The sequence below is a fragment of the Ruditapes philippinarum genome, unplaced genomic scaffold, assembly GCF_026571515.1.
Source record: "Ruditapes philippinarum isolate M1 unplaced genomic scaffold, ASM2657151v2 ctg3653_1_1_1_1, whole genome shotgun sequence".
Classification (NCBI taxonomy): Eukaryota; Metazoa; Mollusca; class Bivalvia; order Venerida; family Veneridae; genus Ruditapes; species Ruditapes philippinarum.
Window position 1 is genome coordinate 61,985 of NW_026865026.1, and position 26,490 is coordinate 88,474.

Here is a 26,490-nt window from a genome sequence, read left to right on the forward strand (position 1 = left end):
TTGAACATATCTGAAAAAGGCAGTTTAAGGTATAATCTAAACAAGTCAAATATTAAAAGATCACAAAAAATTGACAGTCTTTCTGCCCAGATGTTTCAACAATTCAATTTCAATGATTCAACATAAATAGACAACTATAAAACTGTAGAATTATGAATGTTACATGATGATCATGCTGACTGAAAGCTTTTGGGAAAACAAGATGATTATGTTCACATTTGAACGCTGTCAGATAAACATGACAATCATGATCATTGAAAGCTTTAAAATTATTATGATGATCATGATCATTGAATGCTTGCAGATAATCATGACAATCATGATCATTGAATGCTTTAGTTATTTTGATAATCATGTTCAATGAAAGCTTTCAAGCTACCATGATCTAATGATCAAGGTCTTTAAAAAATGCTTAAGGATACACATGATGATCATGTTCATTGAAAGCTTTCAAGTAAAAATGATAATCATGTTAATAAGAAGCTTTTATGTTTTTTTTTAATAATTGATAAAAGTAAATGTCACACACTATAACATTTCATGTTTATACTTTCCCACTCAAAATGAATCAATTAAATAATTAATAAATGTCACAATTTCTCTATAAATGTCACTACAACAAGTTTTATGTGATATCCACAATAAATAATTCACTAGAACAAAAACATTTTCTTTTTCAGATTACTGAATTGGATTTAATGTGAAAATTCATTTTCATGGAAATTTTACAAAACCCATGAAAAAATTAGTACCCACAAAAATAATAAAATAGATTCACATACATGTAGCTCACTAGAACAGATAACTAAATTTTTTGTCACCTTAGTGCAGTAACGGGTTAACTCCTATTAAATTATAGAAGGAGTTAAAACATTACTGCACTAAGCCAACAAAATGTTTTTGCGGTGGTTAACAGATTTCTGCTTACAACAAATGTTGTACTTCTTGCATAATTAAAAATCCTACTGGTGCATTTCTAGGGGAAGTTCCTGGGCATATCTTTTATTTTCTGTACCTGCAAATTTAAATATATAGACTCCCAAAGGAAAGACTGATACATTGATGGAAAGTAGCAGGTACTTGTTATTACAAAATATAGTACAAATTGAATTGTTTACGTTTCCATGGTACATGCCACAGTAGTTCTTTATTCATGAAACTCAACTTTTGTACAAATTTCAAATTTGTACAGAATTTTTTTTTCAATTTTTGAACTTATTTTTTCAAATTTGAACATTTTTTTCTTCAATTTTGAACTATTGTTTTCTTTTTCAACTTTTGGAATGAACTTTTTCAAATTTTAAGCATGAAGAATATATTGTACATAATCATCTTATCTTTTTTCTATTCTATTCTATAATTATTTATTTTCAATTATACATTATCTTTGTTCTCTATTTCAAAAATTTACAAATCTAAGGAAATGCTTCCTGCTTTTTTAATCACTATTACTTGCAATAGTGCGAGCTTAATCAATATGTATTATTTCTAGCCCTTGGCAACGACAAATCAAACTATTTGAACAAAATAATGCTTAATTAATCAACAATCAACCAAAAAGAAACTAAACCAATAACAGATAAAGTAATCTATTGCCGTGGAGTGAGTCAAACTTCATGACGAGGATGAACTATTCTTTTTCCTTCTGAAGAAACTAAATTTGGACTGTTTGGTTGGTGTGAGGCCTTTCTTTTCTTGTTCTTTTTCCCACTTCTCCAGGTAGTCCGGGTCAGCTTGAAGCATAATTTCTGTACTGAAAACATGAAAACAGTCATGTAAATGATAATTTCTGTACTGAAAACAGTTGTGTAAAATGATAATTTCTGAACTGAAAATTTCTGTATTGGAAACAGTCATGTAAATAATAATTTCTGTACTGAAAACAGTTGTGTAAAATGATAATTTCTGTACTGAAAACAGTCATGTAAAATGAAAATTTCTGTACTGAAAACAGTCTTGTTAATGTTAATTTCTGTACTGAAAATTTCTGTATTGGAAATAGTCATCTTAATGATAATTTCTGTACTGAAAACAGGCATGTAAATGATAATTTCTGTACTGAAAACAGTCATGTAAAATGATAATTTCTGTACTGAAAACAGTCATGTAAACGATAATTTCTGTACTGAAAACAGTCATGTAAACGATAATTTCTGTACTGAAAACAGTCATGTTAATGATAATTTCTGTACTGAAAATTTCTGTATTGGAAACAGTCATCTAAATGATAATTTCTGTACTGAAAACAGGCATGTAAATGATAATTTCTGTACTGAAAACAGTCATGTAAACGATAATTTCTGTACTGAAAACAGTCATGTAAACGATAATTTCTGCACTGAAAACAGTCATGTAAACGATAATTTCTGTAATGAAAACAGTCATGTAAATCGGAGATGTATGGCAACTTGCCAGCTTTACTGGAATATGAAAATGTCACTTAAAATCTAGTCAGGATTCAACGCAATAGCGGAAATGGGCAAATGATTCTGATTTCTGCCCCCTTAATCAATTGGCCACAATGAACCCCCCCCCCATACAGACATAAAAGTTAAAAAAAGTGTGCAGTCTGACCAGGCTCTATAATTTCATTCATTTCCATGGATTTCTTAAGATAAAACAAAATGAAATAGATTTCTTTAAACTAAAGACATCAAAGAAATTGTATAAGGTATAAAACCTCCAATGTTCAAACATTTTTCATGTATATCAATAGATTTCTTTAAATTATAGATATGTATTGGAAATAAAACCCTATGTACATTGCATAATATAAGAAACTTTTCTCTCACTAGACATCAAAGAAAGTGTAAAAAAATCTCAGGGAAATGATAAAACATAGATACATCATTCCTTGCATGCAAAAAACAACAGAAAACAACATAAAAACCATGTTGCAGTACAGGTATTCCCCTGTGTGTGTGGTAGGACTCTTCAGTTTATAAACCTTATTACATGTGAAAATCTGCTTTCTTCAGGAAATTTATATCAGTGAATAGCTTTAGAAACACAGGAAAATAGAGACAAGGCAATTTTCTTGTGGAAATATTCCAGTAATAGGAAATTTTTTTAAAAAAGTTTTCTTTTCTATGTTGTGTTTTTTACTGGAGCCTTGAGTGATTAAAATCCATTAAGAAGAAAATTTTACAAAAGTTTTTCTTGAGTGATTAGCCTTAGCCACCAGTATAGAACCAGCCAGCCTGCATATTCCCTGCATTCTGCCAAGGCAATACAATGTTAGCTGTTTTTCTTTATATCCCTAAAATAGATAATGGGAGATTTCCAGTTAAGGAAGCTGGACAAGTCCATTTTCCGAGATTCCTCAGGTTATGAGGGATGCCCTATAATGTTAATACTGGAAAACTACTTGCCTATGCCACAAGTATAAAGCCAAGTCAGCATAAATATATCAAGGGTGTCAAAATTATGCAAAAATAAATGGGAGAACTGTCAACGAGGTACATAATAATGCTGGTATGAAGTAATAAAACTAGGAAACATTATGCTACCAGATATCATCGTTCAGGAACCATTTTGCTGGTACCAGGCACAGGGAAATTAGTATGAAACACCTGGCAGAGGTATCAGCATGCGGGACCATTCTGCTGGTAACAGGCACAAAAAATCAAATATATTATCAAGCACAACAAAAATAATGAACCATTCTGCAAATACCTGGCAAAACAAAAGACAAACAATATGCTGGTACTTGACAAAACAAAAGACAAACCAGCTACTGGTACCTGGCAAAACAAAAGACTAACAATATGCTGGTACCTGGCAAAACAAAATTCAAACATTCTGCTGGTACCTGGCAATCATCTGCTGGTACCCGGCACACCTTTACGACAACATCCGAGTATACTTACCAAGTATTATATATATCACAGACAGTGACTAGCGTATATCTACACGTCGGGAAATGTCACGAGGGGGAGGAAGGGGTAGAGGGAACGGAGGTGCAGGGTCTATGTTGTGTCAATTTTGCATCATACCTGTAATAATACATTAACGGTTATATATGGTTATATTTCATATTTATAAAACTGCATGTTTGTAACTTTCATTTTCATTGGTTATTCATAATGTTATGGTTATTCTTAATATAATATACCCAAATTGTGAATTTATCGCTCAGTTAAATCACTGTTTGGAGTTTGGATGTGAAGAATTATATCACGAGGGTGTAGCCCGAGTGATATAATGATGTGCATTCGAACGACAAACAGTGATATTATCAAGTGATGAAATCATAGACTTGGATATATTATTTCGATTCTAACACAACATCATCAAATAAATGCTGCTGTACTTGATATTGAGCTAAATTGCTCCTGATTTATTTCCGTAGTTATTTTCAGTGCATCACATTTTTTAGTGTATATGTCACGTGTATAATGAATACGTCACATGTCTAAATACAGAACGTCAAACAGTGATTTTATTACATAATGACACACACTTTAGTTCTTCTATGTTCAATAGGGTAAAATACGAGTTGTGTTAGAATTGATAATTGAATATTATATGAGTTATAATACATGGCTGCTGTAAGGAAAATAAGCAATTGTGATATTATTCTCGGGCCATACAACTTAACAATTTTTACTTACACAGCCTACATGACTTGGAAAAAATCCAAAGTATCAATCGTCTAAAAAATCTACTTTAATAGTAACATGTCTGAAAAACTTTAAACATCTAGACATAATGCAGAATATTTTGTCACCTCACCTTAGTGCAGTAACAGGTTAAGTCCTTCTAAATTCAATAGGAGTTAACCCGTTATTGCACTATTGTCTAGACATAATAATTCTTCCTCAATATTCCTACAAACATCACATATACGACCACAGTTGATTGATTGTGATATATTCATAGCATAATGAACAATTATTAATGCAATTAGAGGTTCTCAAATCATGGAATAATGACATAAAAATGTCTGGCTCTGACAAAAAATGAAAGGCTTGGTAAAAACTTGTCCTTTAAGAGTTTCATCCTCTTTTTGCCATTGGTTTTGTGTAAAAGAGTACCTTCTGCTTTGAAATTTAGAGAATTAACTTAATTTTTTTTGATGTAATGAGGTTCAAAATTAAGAAATTTACAAATAACACTTTTCAAACCTCTGCATAATTTTATGTATTAAATATATGTATTTTTACTCATGGTTAACCATATAAATTATAATAATTTTTGAGTACCTTACAAAACTTGTACAGATTTATATAGAACTTATTATACTGGTGGTTCAATTGTTTAGGAAGCTATAAACTTATAGACACACGCTCCAATCCTACAATTGATGCTGACAGTGCTTATGAAGTTATATCTAGGAATAAATGATTTTACTTTCTTGCTTACGATTCATTCTCTAATTAATGCCCCTCCCATCCTTCGCCCCTTTTGACTAACAAAAAGCAAAATGAGTAACTAAGTAGTCTAACTTACTGTACTACGCATTGAGATATTCTGATATTTTGTGTATGGGCAATATCTTCTCCGATCTACGAAAAATTCTAATCCAGAGCAAAAATATCCCAGAATCTGGTTTTGGCATGTCAAAATATTTTGACTAGTTACCAAGATGATAGCATTTTATTGAAAGAACCACAAACTTCCAGACAGTAAATACTATCCAGCAGCAAATAGTACAAAAACAGTTAACATTCTTTTTATTTTGATGAAATTTAACATTTTATAAAACCCATCCCTTTGAAAAATGTAACATCCCTGTTGAGCGTTCATTAGAGTATGCATGGTATATCATGAAAAACGAAATTTGTGCTGTTTGAATATGAAGTTATATTGTTGAATAAACAGTATATAGTTGGAGGTCAAAGCATCAAGGAATACGATATAATGCTTGGCTACTTACTGCGAGACGGGCTCGGGAACGTAGATATACTCCATAGGTACTATCTTCCCTAATTCTTGTAACGTCTTTACAAAACGTAACTTTGAACTAAATTTGGAACTGAAAAACAAGAAGTTATTAGCATGTTAATCAGAAACCCGTCCTACATAGTATTATACTCTTTTTCATTTACTTATTGATCTGAGTTTCATCTTCATGAAAAACAAAGTTTTTAGTCCCCAAAATGGTGGGAAAATAAATTTTGGAGGGAAAAGAAATTTACTTTAACAAGATACATTTCTTTCTTGTATTCCAACAAGCATTTGAAAATTCAATAAAATAGTTCTTGATTATCCAATATGATCGTCCAATACCATATAATTGCATTCTTGCAATTACATACGAGAGAAAAATACATGCTGTAGTGTTATATCAAAATACTGTTTTGCTAATACTGCCGAAAACGTAAAATAAATAAATTTCTATTTTACCTAATAAAAGGTTTGGTCATCATAACAACTGTTTTAAGCCACAATGTGGGATGTACCATTAACAAGGCCTTTAAGTTCTTTCGTAATCTGTAAATATAATAATGTTAAAACATATACATACAGGAACTATGCAATAAAGTAAATACTGGCTTTTCTAAAATTAAACGCATACTGCAAAATTATTATTATTCATGAGGCTCTCATTTTTGTGTTTTTTGTAGTAGTCAATCAGTGAATTTCACTATTCAACAAAATTTTATATTTGCTGTATGATTATTTATATTTATATTACATTATTTGCATTTTTCTACTTTTGCATTAACAGACAAACCATGAATGTAAGAACGCACGAAACCCTGTGTGTTTTATAGTATCTTCATAACAGATTTAGAGCATGTATCACATGAAGAAAACAGCCTTGAATGTGATTATGTGAAATATTTTGTCTCAAAATGTAAACAAATCAGTAAATTATCTTCCACTTGAGCTATGCGGGCTGGCGCAATATATTTGACCCTGTTGACCTTTGACCTATTTATATAGAAATTTGATTAGTTAAAACAATACTAACCTCCTGTCAATCATCTGATAACATCTTTTTAACCAACCAAAACTTGGCATTTGTCTTCTAGGCGTGGCCCCATGGAAATATACAATCATGTAATCTTCTGCTACTAACAGTTCTAATGTACTTATCACATATCTGAAAATATGTTATATGTTTAATACTTTATATCTTACTCACAAGTTACTGCACTGCCAGTAAGCATAACATCTCAATGAGAAAATTTGTACATACAATAAAATTGTAATTTAACAAATACACAGGTTTACAGCATTTCATTTTCATTCTTTTTTTTAGTTTTGTTTTAATGTTGTTTGTTTGTTTGGGTTTTACGTCACATCGACACAGTATAGGTCATATCACGACGTTCCAGCTTTACTGGTGGAGGAAGACCTCAGGTGCCCGTCCGTGCATTATTTCAGGCTCGAACGGGCACCTGAGTAGAACCACCGACGTTCCGTAAGCTAGCTGGATAGCTTCCTCACTTGAAAGAATCCAAAGTCCCTGTCGTGATTCCAAGGGGCAAGTGGTTTAATTCAACAACCTTAACCACCCCTTGTTTAAAGGTTGAGTTTTTGCACCAACACAGATAATGTCATATGGGGACTTTCCAGTTTTACTGGTGGAGAATGACCTCAATTGTCCCTCCTTGCATTATTCACTATTTCAGGCACAATGTAAAGTTTAAACAAACTTATCTAAACACCATTTTTTTCCTTTTTGGGTTTAGTTTTATGTTGCACCAACACAGTAAAGGTCACATGGCAACTTCACAGCTTTACCAAATGGAGGAAGACCTCAAGTGCCCCTTTGTGCATATTTTCATGGACAAAGTTTAGTTTAAGGTTTCCAGTGCTTTCAGCGCTTTGATGTTTTTTCTATATCGAAGAGATGATGATTTAAGAACAGGAAAATGTAATAACTTACAGGAATAGATTGTCCATCACATACTGGTAGTCCCGCCTCCCTCGGTCAGGTAAATAACAACCACAAAATAAAATAATTGCATTGAGACCATCGCCATAGTAACCTGAAAATGTAATAAATCATTATTAAATTTGTTACAAAATTTGCAAATAAATCATTACCCTTTGTTGCAATAATCATTCAATGGTACAACATACTGCAAGAAACTTCCAATATACATTTGTATGTTTGGTTTTAATGCAGATTTTTACACATTTTTGGGCATAACTTAGCAGTAGGTCCACCTAATCGACTTTACTTGCTAACTGACCAAATTTTCTGCGAGTGACCAACAACTTATCCGAAATGATTTCTGAACAAATGTTAGAGACAAATAAACATTAGACTCGATATCCATTTGACTGTGACTGTGTCATTTATTCCAATATTTAATTGTTGAAATTTTTTTAGGATCATAAGCCATTTCAACATTTTCCAGCTTTAACTTAGAGTGTCAACCAGTACACAAGTCAGGTCAAACAAAATAGCATATATAAATCTATTTCTGGTCTTGGCCGCCAATAATAGAGAGTAGGTAGGTAAGTATTTATATATTAATTTATGCATTTTTATACGGTTATCTTAAGGACAGATTTTGAAACCAGCTGAAAGGCATATAAAAGGTCCAGGGTCGCCTCTTAAAAAGAGGGTAGTTCGATAGTAAAAAGATATTTTAAGGGGGATTTAGCTGACTTAAAAGAATTCAAAACCGATGACATTATTCAAAATGGAAGTGTTCGGCCACAATTGATGAAGATGTATATCACAACCTATTGACTTAACTTTGGCTACTATGTACCAATACAATTTGACTAAAGTTCGGCTTTACTTATTTTTTACATGTAGGTGTGTTTTAATTAGACTGTACAAATATTAGACATGATATCTTAATTGAACCACGTCACAACAAAACCAACAAAGTGCGTTTGCGACCAGCATGGATCCAGACCAGCCTACGCATTCACGCAGTCTGATCAGGATCCATGCTGTTCGCTAACCAACCCTATTACAAGTAAAGAAACTGATAGCGAACAGTATGGATCCTGATCAGACTTTGCGGATGCTCAGGCTGGTCTGGATCCATGCTGGTCGCAAACGCACTATGTTGGTTTTGTCGTGACGCGGCTCATATCTTAATTATATAATTTAACATACCTCCGTGTGACAGGACTTTCTTGTATGGTTCAATGACCTTCATATCTACACGATAATCTTTGCCCGCTATTTCTACTTTACGGAATTTCGTATTCTCATACTTCTCTCTCTCCGCCTCGTCATCACGATATTCTACAAACTTCTTGGTATCTGACGTAGGGGTGATTGGTGTGTCGTCTGCAGAAAAAAAAGATGTTAAGAAATATATTACAATTCTCTTTAATCTTTTATCAGTTTTATTTCCTTTATATCTTTCTTTTTTTTTATTAAACTCTCAGATACCAATAATTGGACACCCTAAAAATTTTTATAGCTCAAGTGTTATTATACAGTAATACAATGTCTACTGGTTTGGTTTAACCAATTATTAATAATAATTATATTAAATTATTTATTTCTTCTTCCATATCTTCTAACAAAATTTCAATACATAAATTGCAGAAAACTAAAAGCTTTTACGAAACTCTCTCCTGGTTTTAAACCTCCTTGTTGATGCTAAGGTAAAGAATTAGCAGGGTGTAAAATAAGGAGTCATAATAAAAGAAACCTTGGACTTGTATTTATCACTCTCAGAGTAATTTTTTTTCTAACTTTGTGAAGAGGTCCAAGTTTTCCTATTTGTGATGATTTTTTTTTGAAAGTTAAGAAGTTTTAAGCATTATTTTCCTTAAAATTGTGAAAGAGGAAGTGCAATATGGATATAATTTGTGATATACAATTCATGACTCAGTTTTTCCTTTATTTGATAAAAGCAAAACACTTTTTTATCTTTTACAAAAATTGGTGCTATAATAATATATCCTTTCATTTATATAAAATATTTTGAAAATTCACATAAATCAGTTGTTTATATTGATTTTTCATATTTTGTAAATTATATTACTCAAAATATTGACATCCAATATGGCTGTCACTTTTGACAAGGGAGGTAAATATTGTAAAAATAGGGAACTATCAGATTCTATATATTTGTAGACAAATCATTATACAATAAACAATATAAGGTTTACCTAATAATTCAATACATCGGTCTTTATCCAAGAGGATAATGTATACAGCAAAACCCAGCACAAAATCAAGATAATAGAATCTTGACGTTATGATTTGTGACAGTAAATGAGAAACACAATTGATTTATAATAAAACAAGGAGGTAAATAGTATCAAGAATTTGTTTAGTCATAAATATTACGCATAATGATGTATTTCTCCTAATCTATGCACCATTACCATGAATAATGGTTAATGATGAATAATTACTGCTGCTTACTTGCAAGCAAGTAAAGCCATTACCCTTTTTTCTGAGCATGGACAATTAATGTTCCCTTTTCTAAACAAAAAGGCCCATCTGCCTATTTCTATGCAAGGGTAGCTACATTTTACTTTCAAGAGAGAAACCTCTGCCGTTTTTTTTAAGGGTAGGAGGATCATCTCCCCCCAAATTTCCCAAAACAAAGGGGTTTCCCGCTGCCCCATTTCTAAGCAAGGGGAATGGCCCCCCTTTTTTTTGAGCAAGGGGATCCTTTTACCCAAATTTTTAAACCAAAGGGGGAACCATCTGCCTATTTCTAAGCAAGGGGACCATCTGCCCATTTCTAATCAAGGGGACCATTTGCCCATTTTAAGCAAGGGGACCATCTGCCCATTTCTAAGCAAGGGGACCATCTGCCCATTTTAAGCAAGGGGACCATCTGCTCATTTCTTAGCTTAAGGGGGCCACTTGCCCATTTCTAAGCAAAGAGTGATCATCTCCCCATTAAGGGTTCATCTCCCCACTTCAAATGGAAGAGAACAGTAATGGCTTGTAAATTAAATCATATAACTATATTTTAGTCTTTTGGATGGCTTTGTTCACAAATGTTTTTTTTTCTAACCTGGTAGAACTGAAAGTGATTACCCTTTACCTAAAGTATAGAGAGAGGCAAGCCTGCATTTCCATGCAGTCTGACCAGGATCAATACAGAAATACCTTGGTTTAACCATATTTCTTTTGTCACATACAAGAACATATTATTTACATACATGACCTTTACAATCAATGCAAAAAAGACTGAAAGCAACTTAATGCTTTTTGAACAAATCCTCTGAACTTTGAATGGACTGTTCCAAACTCAAACCTAGGCAAAGCCATAATACCAATTCTGCAAGTTAATGGTTAAAATGAACTACATTTCTGAAAAGTGGTTGGTGAGTGGTAGGACAATGGGAATTGTTTGCAGTGAAAGGTAACATAGTTATTGAGGAATTATTTCCCAAAAACCAACTGGTGATATATTGATATATGTATGGCATTATGGTGCTATATACTACCCCATCTCCAAGTTATGTTTTTTCTTGTGAATATATTAAGTATTTACCGTAACATCTCTAATTAACACACCCCTATACCAATTTTTTTTCTATAACACTGTCCTAACTTTAAAACCATTAAGAAAGTATTGTGTAAAACACTAAATATGATCTTTACATGAAGTTGTATTCATGACAATAATATTGCAATAGTAAAACATTGCGTAAATGTTTGTCCCTGTCTAAATTTTACAAAAATGCCTCAACTTGTATAATTTTTTGCATAAATGTAATAACTGGTATAAATCTTGCAAAAATGCAGACACTCATCAAATACCTTAGCTTGCATAAATGCTTATTCTTACAGTGCCTAAACTTGCATAAATACCAATACTTATAAATGCCTACTAAACTTGCATAAATCTTCCCATATTTGCATAAATGCTTATAATACTCAAAGTTCGTCAGGAGCCATTTTGTGTGTCATATGTATAAAAACTTCTCATACAATTTTATAAATGCCGTAATCATGGTTTAAGATTTCTGGGGCATTTATTACAACTGTGATGGTAAGAAGCTACCAGGAGGGGGGTGTTTATTAGAGATGTTACGGTAAATTATTTCTCCAAGAGGATTACCTGGCCCAGCTGCTGATGACAAAAAAAAAATAAACATTATAATTGAGCCGCGCCAGAACAAACCAACATAGTGCATTTGTAACCAGCATGGATCCAGACCAGCCTCTATCAGGATCCATGCTGTGAGCTATCAGTTAGGGTTTGTAAGCAAACAGCATGGATCCTGATCAGACTGTGCGGATGCGCAGGCTGGTCTGGATCCATGCTGGTCGCAAAAGCACTATGTTGGTTTTGTCATGGCGCGGCTCAATTATTCAATGATACAATGATTATTGTAATATACAGGTAGAACGTTTCACATACAAATATATCAAACAAGAGTAATTAAACTTGAACATCCAATCACCCCATACAGGTGTAAAAAAAAAGATATTTATTTGCTATGTTAATGGTTATATATTTTTTTCTCCCACTTTTCAAGAAATAGAAATAGAAGCAATAGAGTAAGCAATTTATTTTCCTCCTATTTTTGCCAAAGAAATATACAACAGTGAGTCAGCTGAACTTTTTTACCATGGTAAAAATTATGAATTCTTGTTTCAATGTAAAGAGGATATTATGAATTATTGTTTCAACGTTAAGAAGATACATGTATATTACTATTGTTAATATTGTGTTTGCTATATGAACTTTTGATAAATATTGAATTTATGACTTAATTCCGGATATTTCTAGATCATCCCTTGTGCATGATTTATTTTCTTCTGTATCTTTGGCTAAAATTTATGCAGTGGTATTTCTCCACCATCATTTTTATTTTTTACAAATGAGCGGAAGTTATGTCAAATATTTAGGAAGCATTTTCTTTTATCTGATATGATATATGCATAATCGCTGCTGCGACCTTTTACAGTTGGCAATAAAACTTTTCCAGATATAAAATTATTATATTTCCAAACTGTGCAGAAAAGTGTTCATTTTCAGATGTTCATATATCATAAGTTTTAAGAATAAAAGAAAATTTTGTTTGGTATATATTTAGCATGACCATTATTAAAGTGACCTTGACCCATTTTTGTACTATTTCTCTCACTTTGTTAAATAATCTAAAAGACAAATGGAGATAAATATTGATAAAAATCTAATAGTTCAAAGGAAATAATAACAAACTGCTAATGTGTTTCAAAATTCCAATGAATTATTTTGTTATTTTGTTGAAAAATTCATAACTTCAAGGGAGATAATAATAAAATGCTACAACTCAACAATGCAATAACCTTGACCTATTTTAGTGATCATTTTGGCATTTTATTGTACAAGAGAGATAAAAAAACAACAAAACATTGCTGTGTACAGTCAAGGAGAGATATTGGCCCTGTTTTGGTAATTACTTTTGGCATTTTGTTGTAAAATATTATCATACAAAGGAGATAATAACAAACAGTCAAGAAGAATACCTTCCCATTCCAGCTCGCCTTCTATATCACTAGGGGTTTCAAGGTCGTCTGGTGTGGGAATGTCATCGACACCTTCAACAAGGTCGTCAGTGGAATCTGGAGAGAGGAAGTTGTTGGCGGCAATCTTCTTTTTCCGTCTTGCACCGTTAAGGAGACTGTCTGGTCGAGCTGAAGAGAAAAACGCAAAAAAACTAAAATTTTGTAACCATCTAAAGCCAGAGTGGGATTAGAACCTACAGTTATGAAGCAATTCAAGGTCAAGGTCAACTATCTTCAACACCCCACCACAAACACCAATTGTACAGAAAATGCTTCAACAATATTAATACACTGTTAAATTTGTATCATTTTTATTCATGTTTGACACCTCATTGTGTCATGTTTTTGTACATAGAATGAGTGAAATAGACGTATTTTTGAGTGCACAAGAGTTATATGCTACAGTAACATGTAGCAGACATAAATTAAAGCAGTTTGAAAACGTACATAATAAAATCTATTTAAACTTTACATGCTCTTGGATTACTTGTGACTGATGATCGTGGCCTACACTGGTCACATGGTCAGAATCTGTTGCCGCCCGCAGGCTACGGGTTTTGCAACAGTAGTAATACAGTCTGTTCCAAGCTTGATATTTTCCTATCCATAGGACACCTGATACACCTTTTTAAGGTGGTATTTCCATTAAAATCTTTTGAAAAATACACATTCTTCAAAAATTTTCATATCTCATATAAATTTAATAAGCGTCAAAACGACTAGGAGCAGAAGAATAATCTTGTCAGCTGAATGCTTACAATATATAAATGTCTGGTATATTATAAAGCGCGGAGGAAGGTAGTCTAGTACTGGTGTAACTCTCCAGGAACGATGGTTAGGAAACTACCCGCCTATATGACTGAAATACTGTTGGAAAAAGGCGTAAAATGAAACAAACAAAAACAAACAAACATAAAGTGATGAGTTTTAGATGAATTAATACAAACAATTAATGGATGGAACACCTCAAGGAGAAATATCATTTTGATATTGGAGTGGCTGGCATATACTTAAGGGATTTGCAAGCATTGTTTCCCTGAGAGCTGGCTGACTGATTACATATCCTTGAATTGTGAATATGAAATAATAACTTTATCAGAAATGTCTTGATGTGACCTTTTCTTATACTGTTTGTGTGCTATTTATAGTATCAATAATCAGATATCAATGAAATATATACTGAATATAATCATAGACTAATATAATTAACATAACATAACATTAACTGCCAATAATAACGGCTCCTTCTATGGGCAAAAAAAAAGAAGGATTCCATAACAGACCCCGCCGCTCACCAATGTGGCCAATGAAAGCAGGCAAAGCCTATGAACCAGGAAGTCTGATGAAGATTTACTTGAAAATCAATGGCTGGATAAACAGAGTTATGCTGTTCATTTTTAATTTTACATTTTTTGTTTTAACAGTTGTCATTACTGTTTCCGTTTTTAATCAGAACACAATAGAGCCACTTAAACATTCTGTATACAAGCTGGATAGCTACATCACATGAAAGAATCCAAGGTCCCTGGAAGGATTCAAACCAACAGGGGTAAGGGGCAAGTGATTTGAAGTCTGCAAACTTAGCAACTTGCAAAAAGTTATCAGAAAGTATGATGCTTTATACAATGAATATAGTTCTTGTTACTTATAGGCCTTTTGGGCTGGGTAATCCTAATGAATATTATTATAAAGGGTTTTGTTATTTCAAAGATGCATCTACATGTAACTATTACAAGTAAATTTCTTATCATATGATATCTTAATAGTCTTTCACTATGCATACAGTTCTTTTTACTTATAAGCCTATGGGGCTGGGTAATTCTAATGAATATAATCATATAGGTTATATAAACATGAAATGTTACTATTATATTAGTAATTCTCTTATCTTATCTTGTCTTGACAGTCTTTCAAATAAAACTTAAAACAATGGTAATGTTTGAGCTATACTCTTGCTCATCAAAGCACCGGTGGTCAGGTCAGATCATTGGTTGTTTTGCTCCCTCCTTTAAACAGACAGACAGCACTACCAGCTATGATCTTTTAGAAAAGTCTTCCAGATGGGTTACCAGTGTTAAACAATAAAATATAAAATCAATGTTGCAAAACATGCAATATGTAGGATAAAGTTTATTTTATATATAATTTATTTATTATACACATTGCATGTTTGCAACATTGATTTTCTTTGGACAATCGTGTGAAGTTTATATCATCTACATAAAGTATATCTATATACACCAGGCAGCAGCTGCAACTTTATAATATACAGTGTAATTTAAATTTTAAATCAGAGGAAAGGAATTCAGCAGTATTATTACAAAAATATGCTATTCATACTATATTGACTGGTTATATGGCTGTGATAAATGGTTGTCTGCTATATAACCATCACCTAGTGAATTGGGTTATATAACCTTACCAGAATTTCATAATTGGTCATATAAAATGTCGACCAAAAAATAAAACAAAAATACTGTATATACTTTATGTTATAATACTGCATGTTTGAAAAATGCCTTTTTGTGGATAATTGTGATGTACATAAACTACTGTCAATTCATGAAGTTATTTCTTTATTCCTCCAATAAAAGAAGTTTAAAAATAGATTTTTGACAGGTTATATGTTATATTTTCAATATAACCCTCTCCTAGAAGCTCAGGTTATATATAAATGTTTATATAGGGCTATATAACCTGTCGAAAATCTTAATATCTTATCTTATTATACTGCATGTCATGTTGCTTTTCATTGGCTAATAGTGATGTTTATATAGTTTTATATACACAGCTGCTGTCAATTTATGAAGAAATATCTCATATTTACCCTCTAAAAAGGAATTTTGCTGTCTTAAAGATTAGTTATAAAGATTCTTGACAGGTTATATGGCAGTATATAAAAGGTTGTTAGCAATATTACCCTCACCTAGTGCCTAGGCTTATATGTGAAAACTACCATTAAAATAAAAGCTATATTACCTGTCAAAAATCTTTTTAACTTAGGATATAAACTGACATAATATAACCTGGGGTGACAAAATTGATTGTCCATATTGTTCATGTTGTCCCACAGCCCGTATGGACAAGTAAAATTTTTTCTAGAATTTACCAGTACCGTTACTCTTAAAATATCAAACAGACAGGCAAACAAAAGGGACATAAGTATGTCAAAACCGGATTTTGTTGGCCCAGATAACATATAAACAAACACACAAACATACCAGGTTTGGTGTATTCACTGTCACTCTCAGTGTCAGACTCGTCCGTAGATGAATCGTGTGCCGTCACACCCATGCCAGGTATCGGGTCCTCGTGCCATTCCTGCGTGTCATCCATCTTCATTTTTTCCTGTGATATACAGCATAATAATGACAAAATTATGCACATCATTGTTTGATTCTTCACAAAAATTCTGTCTATTGCTTTTCTTTTTTTTTTATACATTCGGAGACAAATATTTAGCCAATAAAATTTTTTTAATTCTACATATTTTTTTATTGTTTGGGAAAAATTTAAATTTTTATAAAAAAAAATTTTGGTAATTTAAAAAATAAAAAATTTTTTAAAAAACAAAAAACAATAAAAGAATACATTTGCTGTTTTTGTTTGTAGGAAAAGATTTCAAAATTTGTATTGACCTTATAAGTATATTTTTCTCTCTTTGTTATTATTAAATCAGAATGTTGTACTGAAAATAAGTATACATGTTCTCTTATTGTGTAAACTTTGTATGTTACCTTCTCTAAATAAAGATTTTATCATTATTATCATTATTATTACAAATAATCTGGTAACACAAAGGTACATGTGGAATAAATCAAGGTCAGAGTGAGTGATTCCAAGTCATGGTCCATGTCTCAAAAATTAAACTTAACACCCTGAGACCATTGAGTCAAAGATATGAATCCCTGACTGAGTTGTCTGCACTTGAATGTACATATAGATGCTTCTTCAAATATAACACTAGACAAACCATGAAACAAGAGCTGTTCCGAGGATGCACTGCGCTTGACTATTCTCAGTGCCCATCATGCTTAGTAACATAATCCTTATTTTTGGAATAGTTTAGCTAAAAAAGGAAATTTTATAAACTTACATGACTGGGTTTTGGTTTCTCAGGTTGGACCTTCTCTATGACAACATGTTTCTCTGAAGTGGCATCATCATCGTCATCATCCACTGGCTGTAATAAAATAACAAAAATATCTTCATTTTTGTATCAAAAGCTCAAGTGAAATGTGTATTTTTTCTAGTGAAATAGTTGTGAAAGGGTTGATTATATTGTATATTTTAATTAATTTATAGACATTTTTTTGGCATTAATTTGCCTGTCGAACCTTGGTGGACTTTCATCTAAAAGAATAAATAGTACATGTATAACATATAGTGTATAGTCATTTTACTTTATGAAAATGCCCCTATCCAACTTTGTCTTAAAGTGGCATGAAATATGCCATATGTGTTTTTCCCCTTCCGTTAATGCATCAAAATTGGGAATTTCTATTGAGACCTTAAAATCGCCTAATGTGGGGGAAAAATGAAATAGGAATACTTAAATTTCATTTATTTATAGTGATTTGGAATGTGTCCGTTTGTCTCCCAATCGTAAGAAATAAAACACAGTAACATGATTGTATTATGCAGATATCCTTTTTTTTTCAAACATGCAATTTAACGCAAACAATGTCAAACATGCATTCACAACAACAGACAAACATTCAAAAGAGAGACTACTCTACATGTCAAATCATTATCAGATTATAACTGGGAAAATAACTGTTCAACATAAAAATCATTTGGAAACTCTAGTCAATTTGTATAATGAACTTCAATATAAAAAAATTTGACAGAAAGAACAAATACAATATTCAAAGTTTATCAAATCTATCTAAACACTCACTGTAAAAACCTTTTCGATTATTTCAAAATTCAAGTACATAAAAAATTTCAAAAATTTTCACCAAACCGATTTAAAATTTTTAACTTAAAAACACCAAGTGTCCCTTTTTTTTAAAAATCTGCTTTCTGCCCAAAAAACAAAATGCCAGGAAAAAAAACACACCCACGTTTTTGAAAAAAACAATTAAGGGAGTTTTTAAACAACCAATTTAATCCGAAAATTTTCACCTCCCAAAAATTTTAATAACAAACCCCAAATAAACAAAACAGATTACAAAAGTTCAAAGCCTTTTTATTATAATTAGTTAATTCAGATTATTAAAAAAAAAGATCAATAAACTAATAATCATACTTTGAATTTGAAATGCATTGTTTATTAAATCAAAGCAACTTAACAATAATTTTGTTCTCAAAATCCAAATAATGTGTTATTTTATAAGTTGACAATATCTTCGCCTCTATAGACAAAATTATTTACATATGGAAAATATCTCCGCCACTCCTCTATAGACAAAATTATCTCAGAACCTGTACATTGTGTCAAATTATTTTGACTACCAACAGTACATAGTCTAAATAAACTGCATGAGTATGCAAAGATTAAGTGACTATATTCTGATGACATATATGTAGGCATAATAATATATATAAACATTTAAGATATTGCCACCATAACTTTGTTTATATTAATACCATTAATACCATCAAGTTATATTTAAAATATAGCCACAAAAGACTCATAGATATGTAAGTTCATTATTACCCATGTATTTAAGTAGTTTGTACTAAATATTCAATAAAAACACCACTTCATTAATAAATGTATACAATTATTCTTAATCGCTATAACAACTGACATTGAACAATTTACACGAACAATCACTTTGAATAATTAAATCTGTACCAGAATATGCTATTTACTTATTGGCTACAACAGAAATTATTCATTCTGTTCTTATTTACATATATACCATATGTACGTATCAACAACATTAGAAATAAAACAGGAGTTTCCTTGAAAAAAAACAAGAAACAGGAAATACATAACTTCATGTCATCTCAGTGCAGAAACAGGTTAACTGCTTATGAATTATATTAAGAGGTAACCTGTTATTGCACTAAGGTGATGATGATACATAATATTATATGCATGAATTTAAAAAAAAAAAGAATTCCCCAGTTTTTGTTGTTGTTTTTGTATACCAATTAAGCCTATACAAAAACAGCATGATAAAAAGAAATGAGCCGCGTCACAACAAAACCAACATAATGGGTTTGCGACCAGCATGGATCCAGACCAGCCTGCGCATCCCCGCAGTCTGATCAGGATCCATGCTGTTCGCTATCAGTTTCTCTACTTGTTAAAGAGTTGGTAAGCGAACAGCATGGATCCTGATCAGACTGCGCGGATGCGCAGGCTGGTCTGGATCCATGCTAGTCACAAACCCATTATGTTGGTTTTGTCGTGACGCGGCTCAAATAAAAACAACCACAATTTACACCAATCAAACCTTCACGAAAATATCTTATTTTCAACATGAATTTATTTCTTAATCATTCTTTTTAAAAAGTTTCTACCTGTTGTTAAAGTTGATGTTCAAAGGAAAACTCCCAAAGATATCGACTGACAGAGATTTATGAGTTTAAAGTTAGAAGTTAATCATTATACTTTCAATTATCATTTACTTTTATTTCTTCCTATAATTCCCTTAGCTCTAGCTATCATAGTATTGTTTGCCTCATAAATAGGTTATAAAAAGTTTGTCCGAGTTCCGTCTCAAATCTCAGAATTTTCATTGGTCAGTGTACATTCTCTAGCAGTTTCTGACCAATCAAATACCTAAGATTCTAAGTCTTAGCTTAGGGAATTTCTTCGTAACCTCAGACCCAATTATGGTTTTTATGATGATTTCAACATATTATCTGGTCATATCTTGGAGGTCTGCCCACCTAACGGGCTTTGAATACTTAAACCAGTACTTATCTACTGGCCGACTTCTTATCCCAAATTATTTTTGAATCAGCAGTGGGAATCAAATGACCATAATATGATGATCAATCTTTTCTTGCCTAAGGATCAAACAAATGACCCCTCAATAATAAAATCATTTGCTCTACCTAATAAGCCAAGTCGACCAACTGGCTGTGATATTTAATTTGTACAAACATGCATTATGACTTGGGCTATTTATATTTCAAGATGGGATTTGAACCCATAATGGTGATGTGGCAAGTTGTTGTATTAGTCAGCGACCTAAACTACTCTGCCACAGAGGTTGACGGGTATTATATTAACTTTGCAATTGAATAATCAAAATGAACCGTCTGCAAAATTCAATATTCGCATTGATAATCATTATTTCCACATTAAATGAAGTAATATCATTCCAGAAATATTTACAGTTATCTTTAGATATTCACATATTAAAAGAAAACAGAACTTTTGTACTGAAAACTTGGTGAACAGCCAGAGTTTATTATGAACCATCCTCTTCTTGTGTATACATTCAACTGATGCCAGTTTTCTAAACAATCTACATATTTATATCCAGTGAACAACACTCATTCTGCATTCTTTTCCAGTTTGCCATGATTTTATCTATTTCTTTTTTATTTCTTCACCAATTGCAAGCTTACTTTAGTTTTATAACTGATAATGAATCAAAAACGATAAAGTCACAATAAAATTCATGGACTTTCATACATTTGGAAAGAACTAAAACTTGTTAAGCACAGTTTTATTACTGTGTTGAAGAGTATGAGTGATGATAACAATATATTATTTTTCCTAGTCAGTTCTTGATTTAGACCAAACCTTTGTTCTGAAGAGGCCAATGAAGAAGATAACAATATTTTATTTACCTAGTCAGTTCTTGATTTAGACCGAATCCTTTGTTTTGAAGAGGCAAATGAAGACGATAGTAATATTTTATTTTACCAGTCAAGTTGTCATTTAGATTTGATCCTTGTATTAAAGAGTCAGTGATGATGTTGATGGTGATGATGATGATGATAGCGAAAAATCATTATATACCAGTTCTTGATTTAGACCGAACCCTTGTTTTAATGGAAGAAAGATGTTGATGATGACAACAATATTTCATCTTACATAGTTCCTGAATAAGACCAGATCCTTGTATTGAAGAGTCAGTGATAATGATGATGACAACAATATTTCATCTTTACCAAGTCAGGTTGTGATTTAGACCAGATCTTTGTAATTACAGACTACATTGATAAATACAGCAGATTACAATCAGACTGGAAACTGATTAAGATTTCAGACACTTGTTACTGACAAGATCTATGATTTAGCTTACTTAACTTAACAACTTTCAGTTCAGTCTCTGAATTGATTTATAGCTTTGAAACACAGTAAACATTAAAGCTGCATGCCTCCAGATGAGCAAAATTATTTGAAGAAAATCGAAAGTTGAGAAAAACATAGAGATTTTAAGAAAAGTGAAAAGATTCTAAATTTAAGTAATAATTTTATGTTATGTGCGAAAATTTATTTGAAGAAAATCCAAAGTTGTAAAAAACGTACAGAGATTTCAAGAAAAGTGAAAAGATTAAAAATTTAAGTAATAATTTTACTTTCTTGGTTAAATTCACAATTTTCATTAAAATAAATAAAAACATGGAGGTGTGCTGCTTTAAAATAAATAGAAATGAAGCAGATAAAGTAAACTACTTACTACACAGCCTCTTTAAAGTAATTTACAGATTGCAACTGCTGAAATTTCCCTTACACAGGGTATATTAAAATGAATGGGAAAATTAAAAGCAGATAAATATATATCTTTCACAGCAAACAATAAATTCCACTTTAAAAGTAAATTTCACATTAATGAAGCATTATCAACTTTAAAACAGATAATTTATATACAAAACTAAAAGCTTTTTTTCTGCAATCATGATTTATTGCACCATTCCTCAGAATTTCCATTTTAAAATATTTGCAATTAATTAAGGCTTCTTGATTACCTTATAAACTAACTATGCATTCTGGGTAAGAGGAAGTTTGCTATTCTATGGTAAATCAATGACCTACTTTATAAGTTATGTGTACTTAAATCAAATTTAAAAGAGTGGCTTCAAGACAAAATTGGAAATTTGTGTGCGTGCGTTTTTGGTGTGCATGCATTTTATGTTTAAATACTTATTTGTATAAAAGTTGCAATTATGCCCTATTATAAAAACTCAGCATCCGTATCTGTATATATCAGGAAATATGCTATACATGTATTCCACACTTAACGATGACCCACTTCTGTGTAAACTACATAAAGTAAACCAAATTAAACGAGCCATTCAATTAATTTCAACATTGAAAGTATTCTTACGATGACACAATTCTGTGTATACTAAATATAAAAGTAAATCAAATTAAACAAAGCGATTCAATAAATTTCAACATTGAAAGTCTTTTCATGTAACGCATTTTATTATCTTTTTCTAAAACGATCTTTTTATTAATCAGGTGCAAGTACAAAACTTACCACAGGCAAGTGTTGTTTGTATTCTAAATAAAACAGTGATTTATAAACAATAGTAAAAGTATTTTCATGTAACGATTTTTCCTTATCATCATCCTATGTCGGGGAATTTCTGTGTGATCTACATAACAAGTGTATTTATATGCAAGAGTAAACTGGCATTCAATTCCTGTGCAGGAAATAGACTATTGTAGACAAGTCATCGACCAACTTTTTTTTTAAAACAAAAACTACGTTTCTTACATAAATGGTAAAAGATCGCATTGACATCTTACCAACTTATTTTATAAAGAGAAAACTGGCATTCAATTGCTGTACAGGAAATAGACTATTGTAGACAATATGTCACTGACCTACTTATTTCCTATAAAATCTATGTTTCTTATATAAATGGTAAAATAATACCAATAAAACATCGCATTCATTTAACCATCTTTTTTTTTTACAAAATCTACGTTTTGAACATAAATGGTAAATATATTGTCATGGATAAAAGCACAGTATATTTAGTTGGCATCAAATTTTTACAAAATCTATGTTTCTTACATAAATGGTAAAAATATTGTCATGGTCAAAAGCACAGTGTAAGTTGGTGTCACAAGCAACAAAATCTGTCTATTGTATAAGAGGATATCAAAGACGATTTTGATATTTTGATTATTTTGAATGTACTAAAATAATACAATTATAAAAGATCGCATTCATCTAAACAAACTTTTCTACAAAAACTATGTTTCAGTGCTTAAGTGCAGTAAAAGGTTAACTATAATAATTCAAAAGGATTTCAACCCATTACTGCACTTACTGATAACGGCTTCTTAGTTATACATAAATGGTAAATAATTAGTTAATTACTGTACAAGATGGCATTCATCTGACTAACTTTTCTACGTTTTGTCACCTTAGCGCGGTAATGGATTGACTATTATAATTTTATAGGAGTTATCTCGTTAATGCACTAATGTGACGGCTTCTTGCATAAATGGTAAACAACTACCCTACAAGATCGCTCTCATCTAACCGCGACTTTTTCTAACGTGAAGATGCAGCAATAAAAAGTATCAAACCAGGGGTTCAGAATAGGAATTTTTAGTGGGATAATATTTTCTTGAAGTTTTAGTTTACATGCCACTTGCTATGGACCTACCTCAAACGAGAGCCGCCATATGGCCTTATTCTTGGTCTGCGTTAACTTATCCCTCGTTTTATTCAACGTATTCAATATCTCACTGTTTAAATCCAAACTTTTCTGAAAGTTCTTAAAGTTTTCCTTGTATACATCCATTCTTTAATAATATTTGAAATATTTAGTATTTACACAGCTGGGTTTCACTTACTATCAAATCATGGCCATCACACTAAAACATCGTACTGAATATTATTATTATCATACACATACCCACGTTCACATACTTGGTATATAAGTAATCAAATCTGGCCGTCTGCTGCATATAACCACAATTATTTTGGCACCGGAACTCCGGTAATTATCGTAATTTCCGAGTAATATTCTACTAAATGAATCACAATGTCTTCTCACTAAAGAAATAGACAAAAAATCATTAATTGTTCAATTTACCCACGTCCCCGTTTTCATCAGAAATCATCTAGTCACAATCTATTGAATTGAAATAGATCAAAAATAATAAATTTTTCAATCATTTACCCACTTCCCATTTTCATCTGAAATTATCCAAATTTTTTTCTTCTGAAATTATTTCGTTACATCATTTGTATATATTTTGTCTTCAGCAATTTTGTTTAATACATTGTAGGTATTTGGCTATAAACAAATGTGATTTTGAAGTTCACAGAAATATTCTGAAACTTTATGTGGTTTAAAACACCTGGCATTTTTGAGATCAGTTATAAAGATTAAAATTTAATGGTGTTTATGATTCCAGAGAATTTGTTAAATTTATAGAGATCTTTTAAAATTTAAAGTTGAATTTGATCAGTATTACAGTTTTTGGTGAATTTCCAGGGAATTTAGTAAATTTTACATAACATAATTTTGAGTGAATTTAGTGATATTTGCATGGATTTAATTAGGTCAATTTAAATGGATTTTGGTCATTTTCAAAGATTGTGGTACATTAAGAGAACATTTTGGTACATTTACATTCACAAAGAATTTTGTACAATTTAAAGGGAATAATCTTGGTCTTTGACCATCTAATAAAAAATTTTGTTGGTCTATTCTCATAAAATGTTATCAATTCAAAGCAAATTCAAAGACAAATTTATCTGTGTTCCAATAGAAAACAATAAGAATTCAAAGTAAAAAAAATCTAAACTGCACAAAATAATATACATTTTGTATACTTCTTATATATTAATCACAGATTTAGATCTGGAAATTAACAAGAAAATATATATCTATTTAACAATTTATGTTTATTTTACAAAATTTAACCTAGTTTATAAATTGATGAGGAAGTTTGAGTTTGTTAAACAAAAAAAATTAATGTACACTTTTCAGGAAATACAGTTTTAAGATCTTTTTATAGAGACATAAACCAGGAAAAAAATCTCCATTTCAAAATAAAAATTTAAATTCAAATGACCATCTCATAAGGATATCTATAATTTGTTCTTCCAGACGGGGTTGCAAATTTTGACAAGGGGTAATTTATATTCCAAAAGTGTAGAGGGGGAGGGGGGTGGCAGTAAGGTTGTGTATGTGGTGGTGATGGGGGGGGGGGGGTAGTTAGACACTTTAGACACAGTTGTTTTTGTTTTTTTTTGGAGAAAGTCACGAGTAAAATTTGTCCTGATCTTGACTCATTTGTGTGTGATCTTCCTTAAAAGTCCATAAGTTATCATTATACAAAAATCACAAAAGGGTTCCATGTACTACCCAAATTCTATGAGGGGGTGGGGAACATGGCACCCAAATCCCTCTCCTGGCAATTGAAAAGAGAGAACATTTCTCAATAAACATAATCAAATCTTAGCTTGAGGGAGAGAGACAAATTTATCTACTTTAGCAACCACTGCGCAGACCAAGATCAGCTGGCACATCTGTGTAATCTAGTCACATGGTCTGCACTGTTCACTCCTCAGTCCGGACAGAATTGCGAAAGTTTTCCCTAAAAGTGTTTTATGGTCTGATCCAATTTAATTATTCAATGGATAAGTCCATTTAACATTTTCAGCATGGTATTAAAAAGTTAAAATTTTTATACACAAACTATAAAGTAATACAGAAAACAAATCAAATCTGACAATCCAAACTCTTTTGACAATACCTATAAGGGTGTTTTATACTTCGGAAAATAACTAAATAAATTTCGATTGCTTTTCGGATTCACACAACAAAGAACAAACATATTCATTATTTTCCTGGTAGCCGTGAGGAATCACAGTAAATGTTACAATGATTTATTATCAGACAGATAACTATAAATTTCCATCAGGGCTTCTGTTTTTATTACCCCTGATAAGTGATAATAATATTGACAAATGCAAGCCTCTAAAAGTTTCCCTGATTGATAATGAACTCTCATCATAAGCTCAGGAATGCTACATATAAAGTTTCTCCTTTATTTTAGTAAGTTTTTTTGTTTATACATGTATATACAGTAGAACTTCTATGAGTCGAACTTCGATTAGTCGATTTTCTCCATGTATCGAAGTAAAATGAAAGTCCCAAATTTTTCGCCTATATATTCTTTATAAAAACCTATTAATGAG

The 26,490-nt window shown here is 31.5% G+C and overlaps 1 protein-coding gene across 1 annotated transcript in view; it reads right to left on the bottom strand.

The window, feature by feature from the left end:
* Positions 1-1,485: 1,485 nt before the first annotated feature.
* Positions 1,486-26,490, bottom strand: part of LOC132727601 (uncharacterized) — a gene marked incomplete at its 5' end in the record, with an annotated part of 122,209 nt that continues 97,204 nt past the window's right edge. The window contains 10 exons of the mRNA XM_060713160.1: positions 1,486-1,753; positions 5,879-5,977; positions 6,349-6,435; positions 6,920-7,051; positions 7,841-7,943; positions 9,035-9,211; positions 11,961-11,972; positions 13,358-13,525; positions 16,618-16,744; positions 17,493-17,579. Coding sequence (XP_060569143.1) covers positions 1,615-1,753; positions 5,879-5,977; positions 6,349-6,435; positions 6,920-7,051; positions 7,841-7,943; positions 9,035-9,211; positions 11,961-11,972; positions 13,358-13,525; positions 16,618-16,744; positions 17,493-17,579 — 1,131 coding nt within the window. The remainder of the gene's footprint in view (positions 1,754-5,878; positions 5,978-6,348; positions 6,436-6,919; positions 7,052-7,840; positions 7,944-9,034; positions 9,212-11,960; positions 11,973-13,357; positions 13,526-16,617; positions 16,745-17,492; positions 17,580-26,490) is intronic.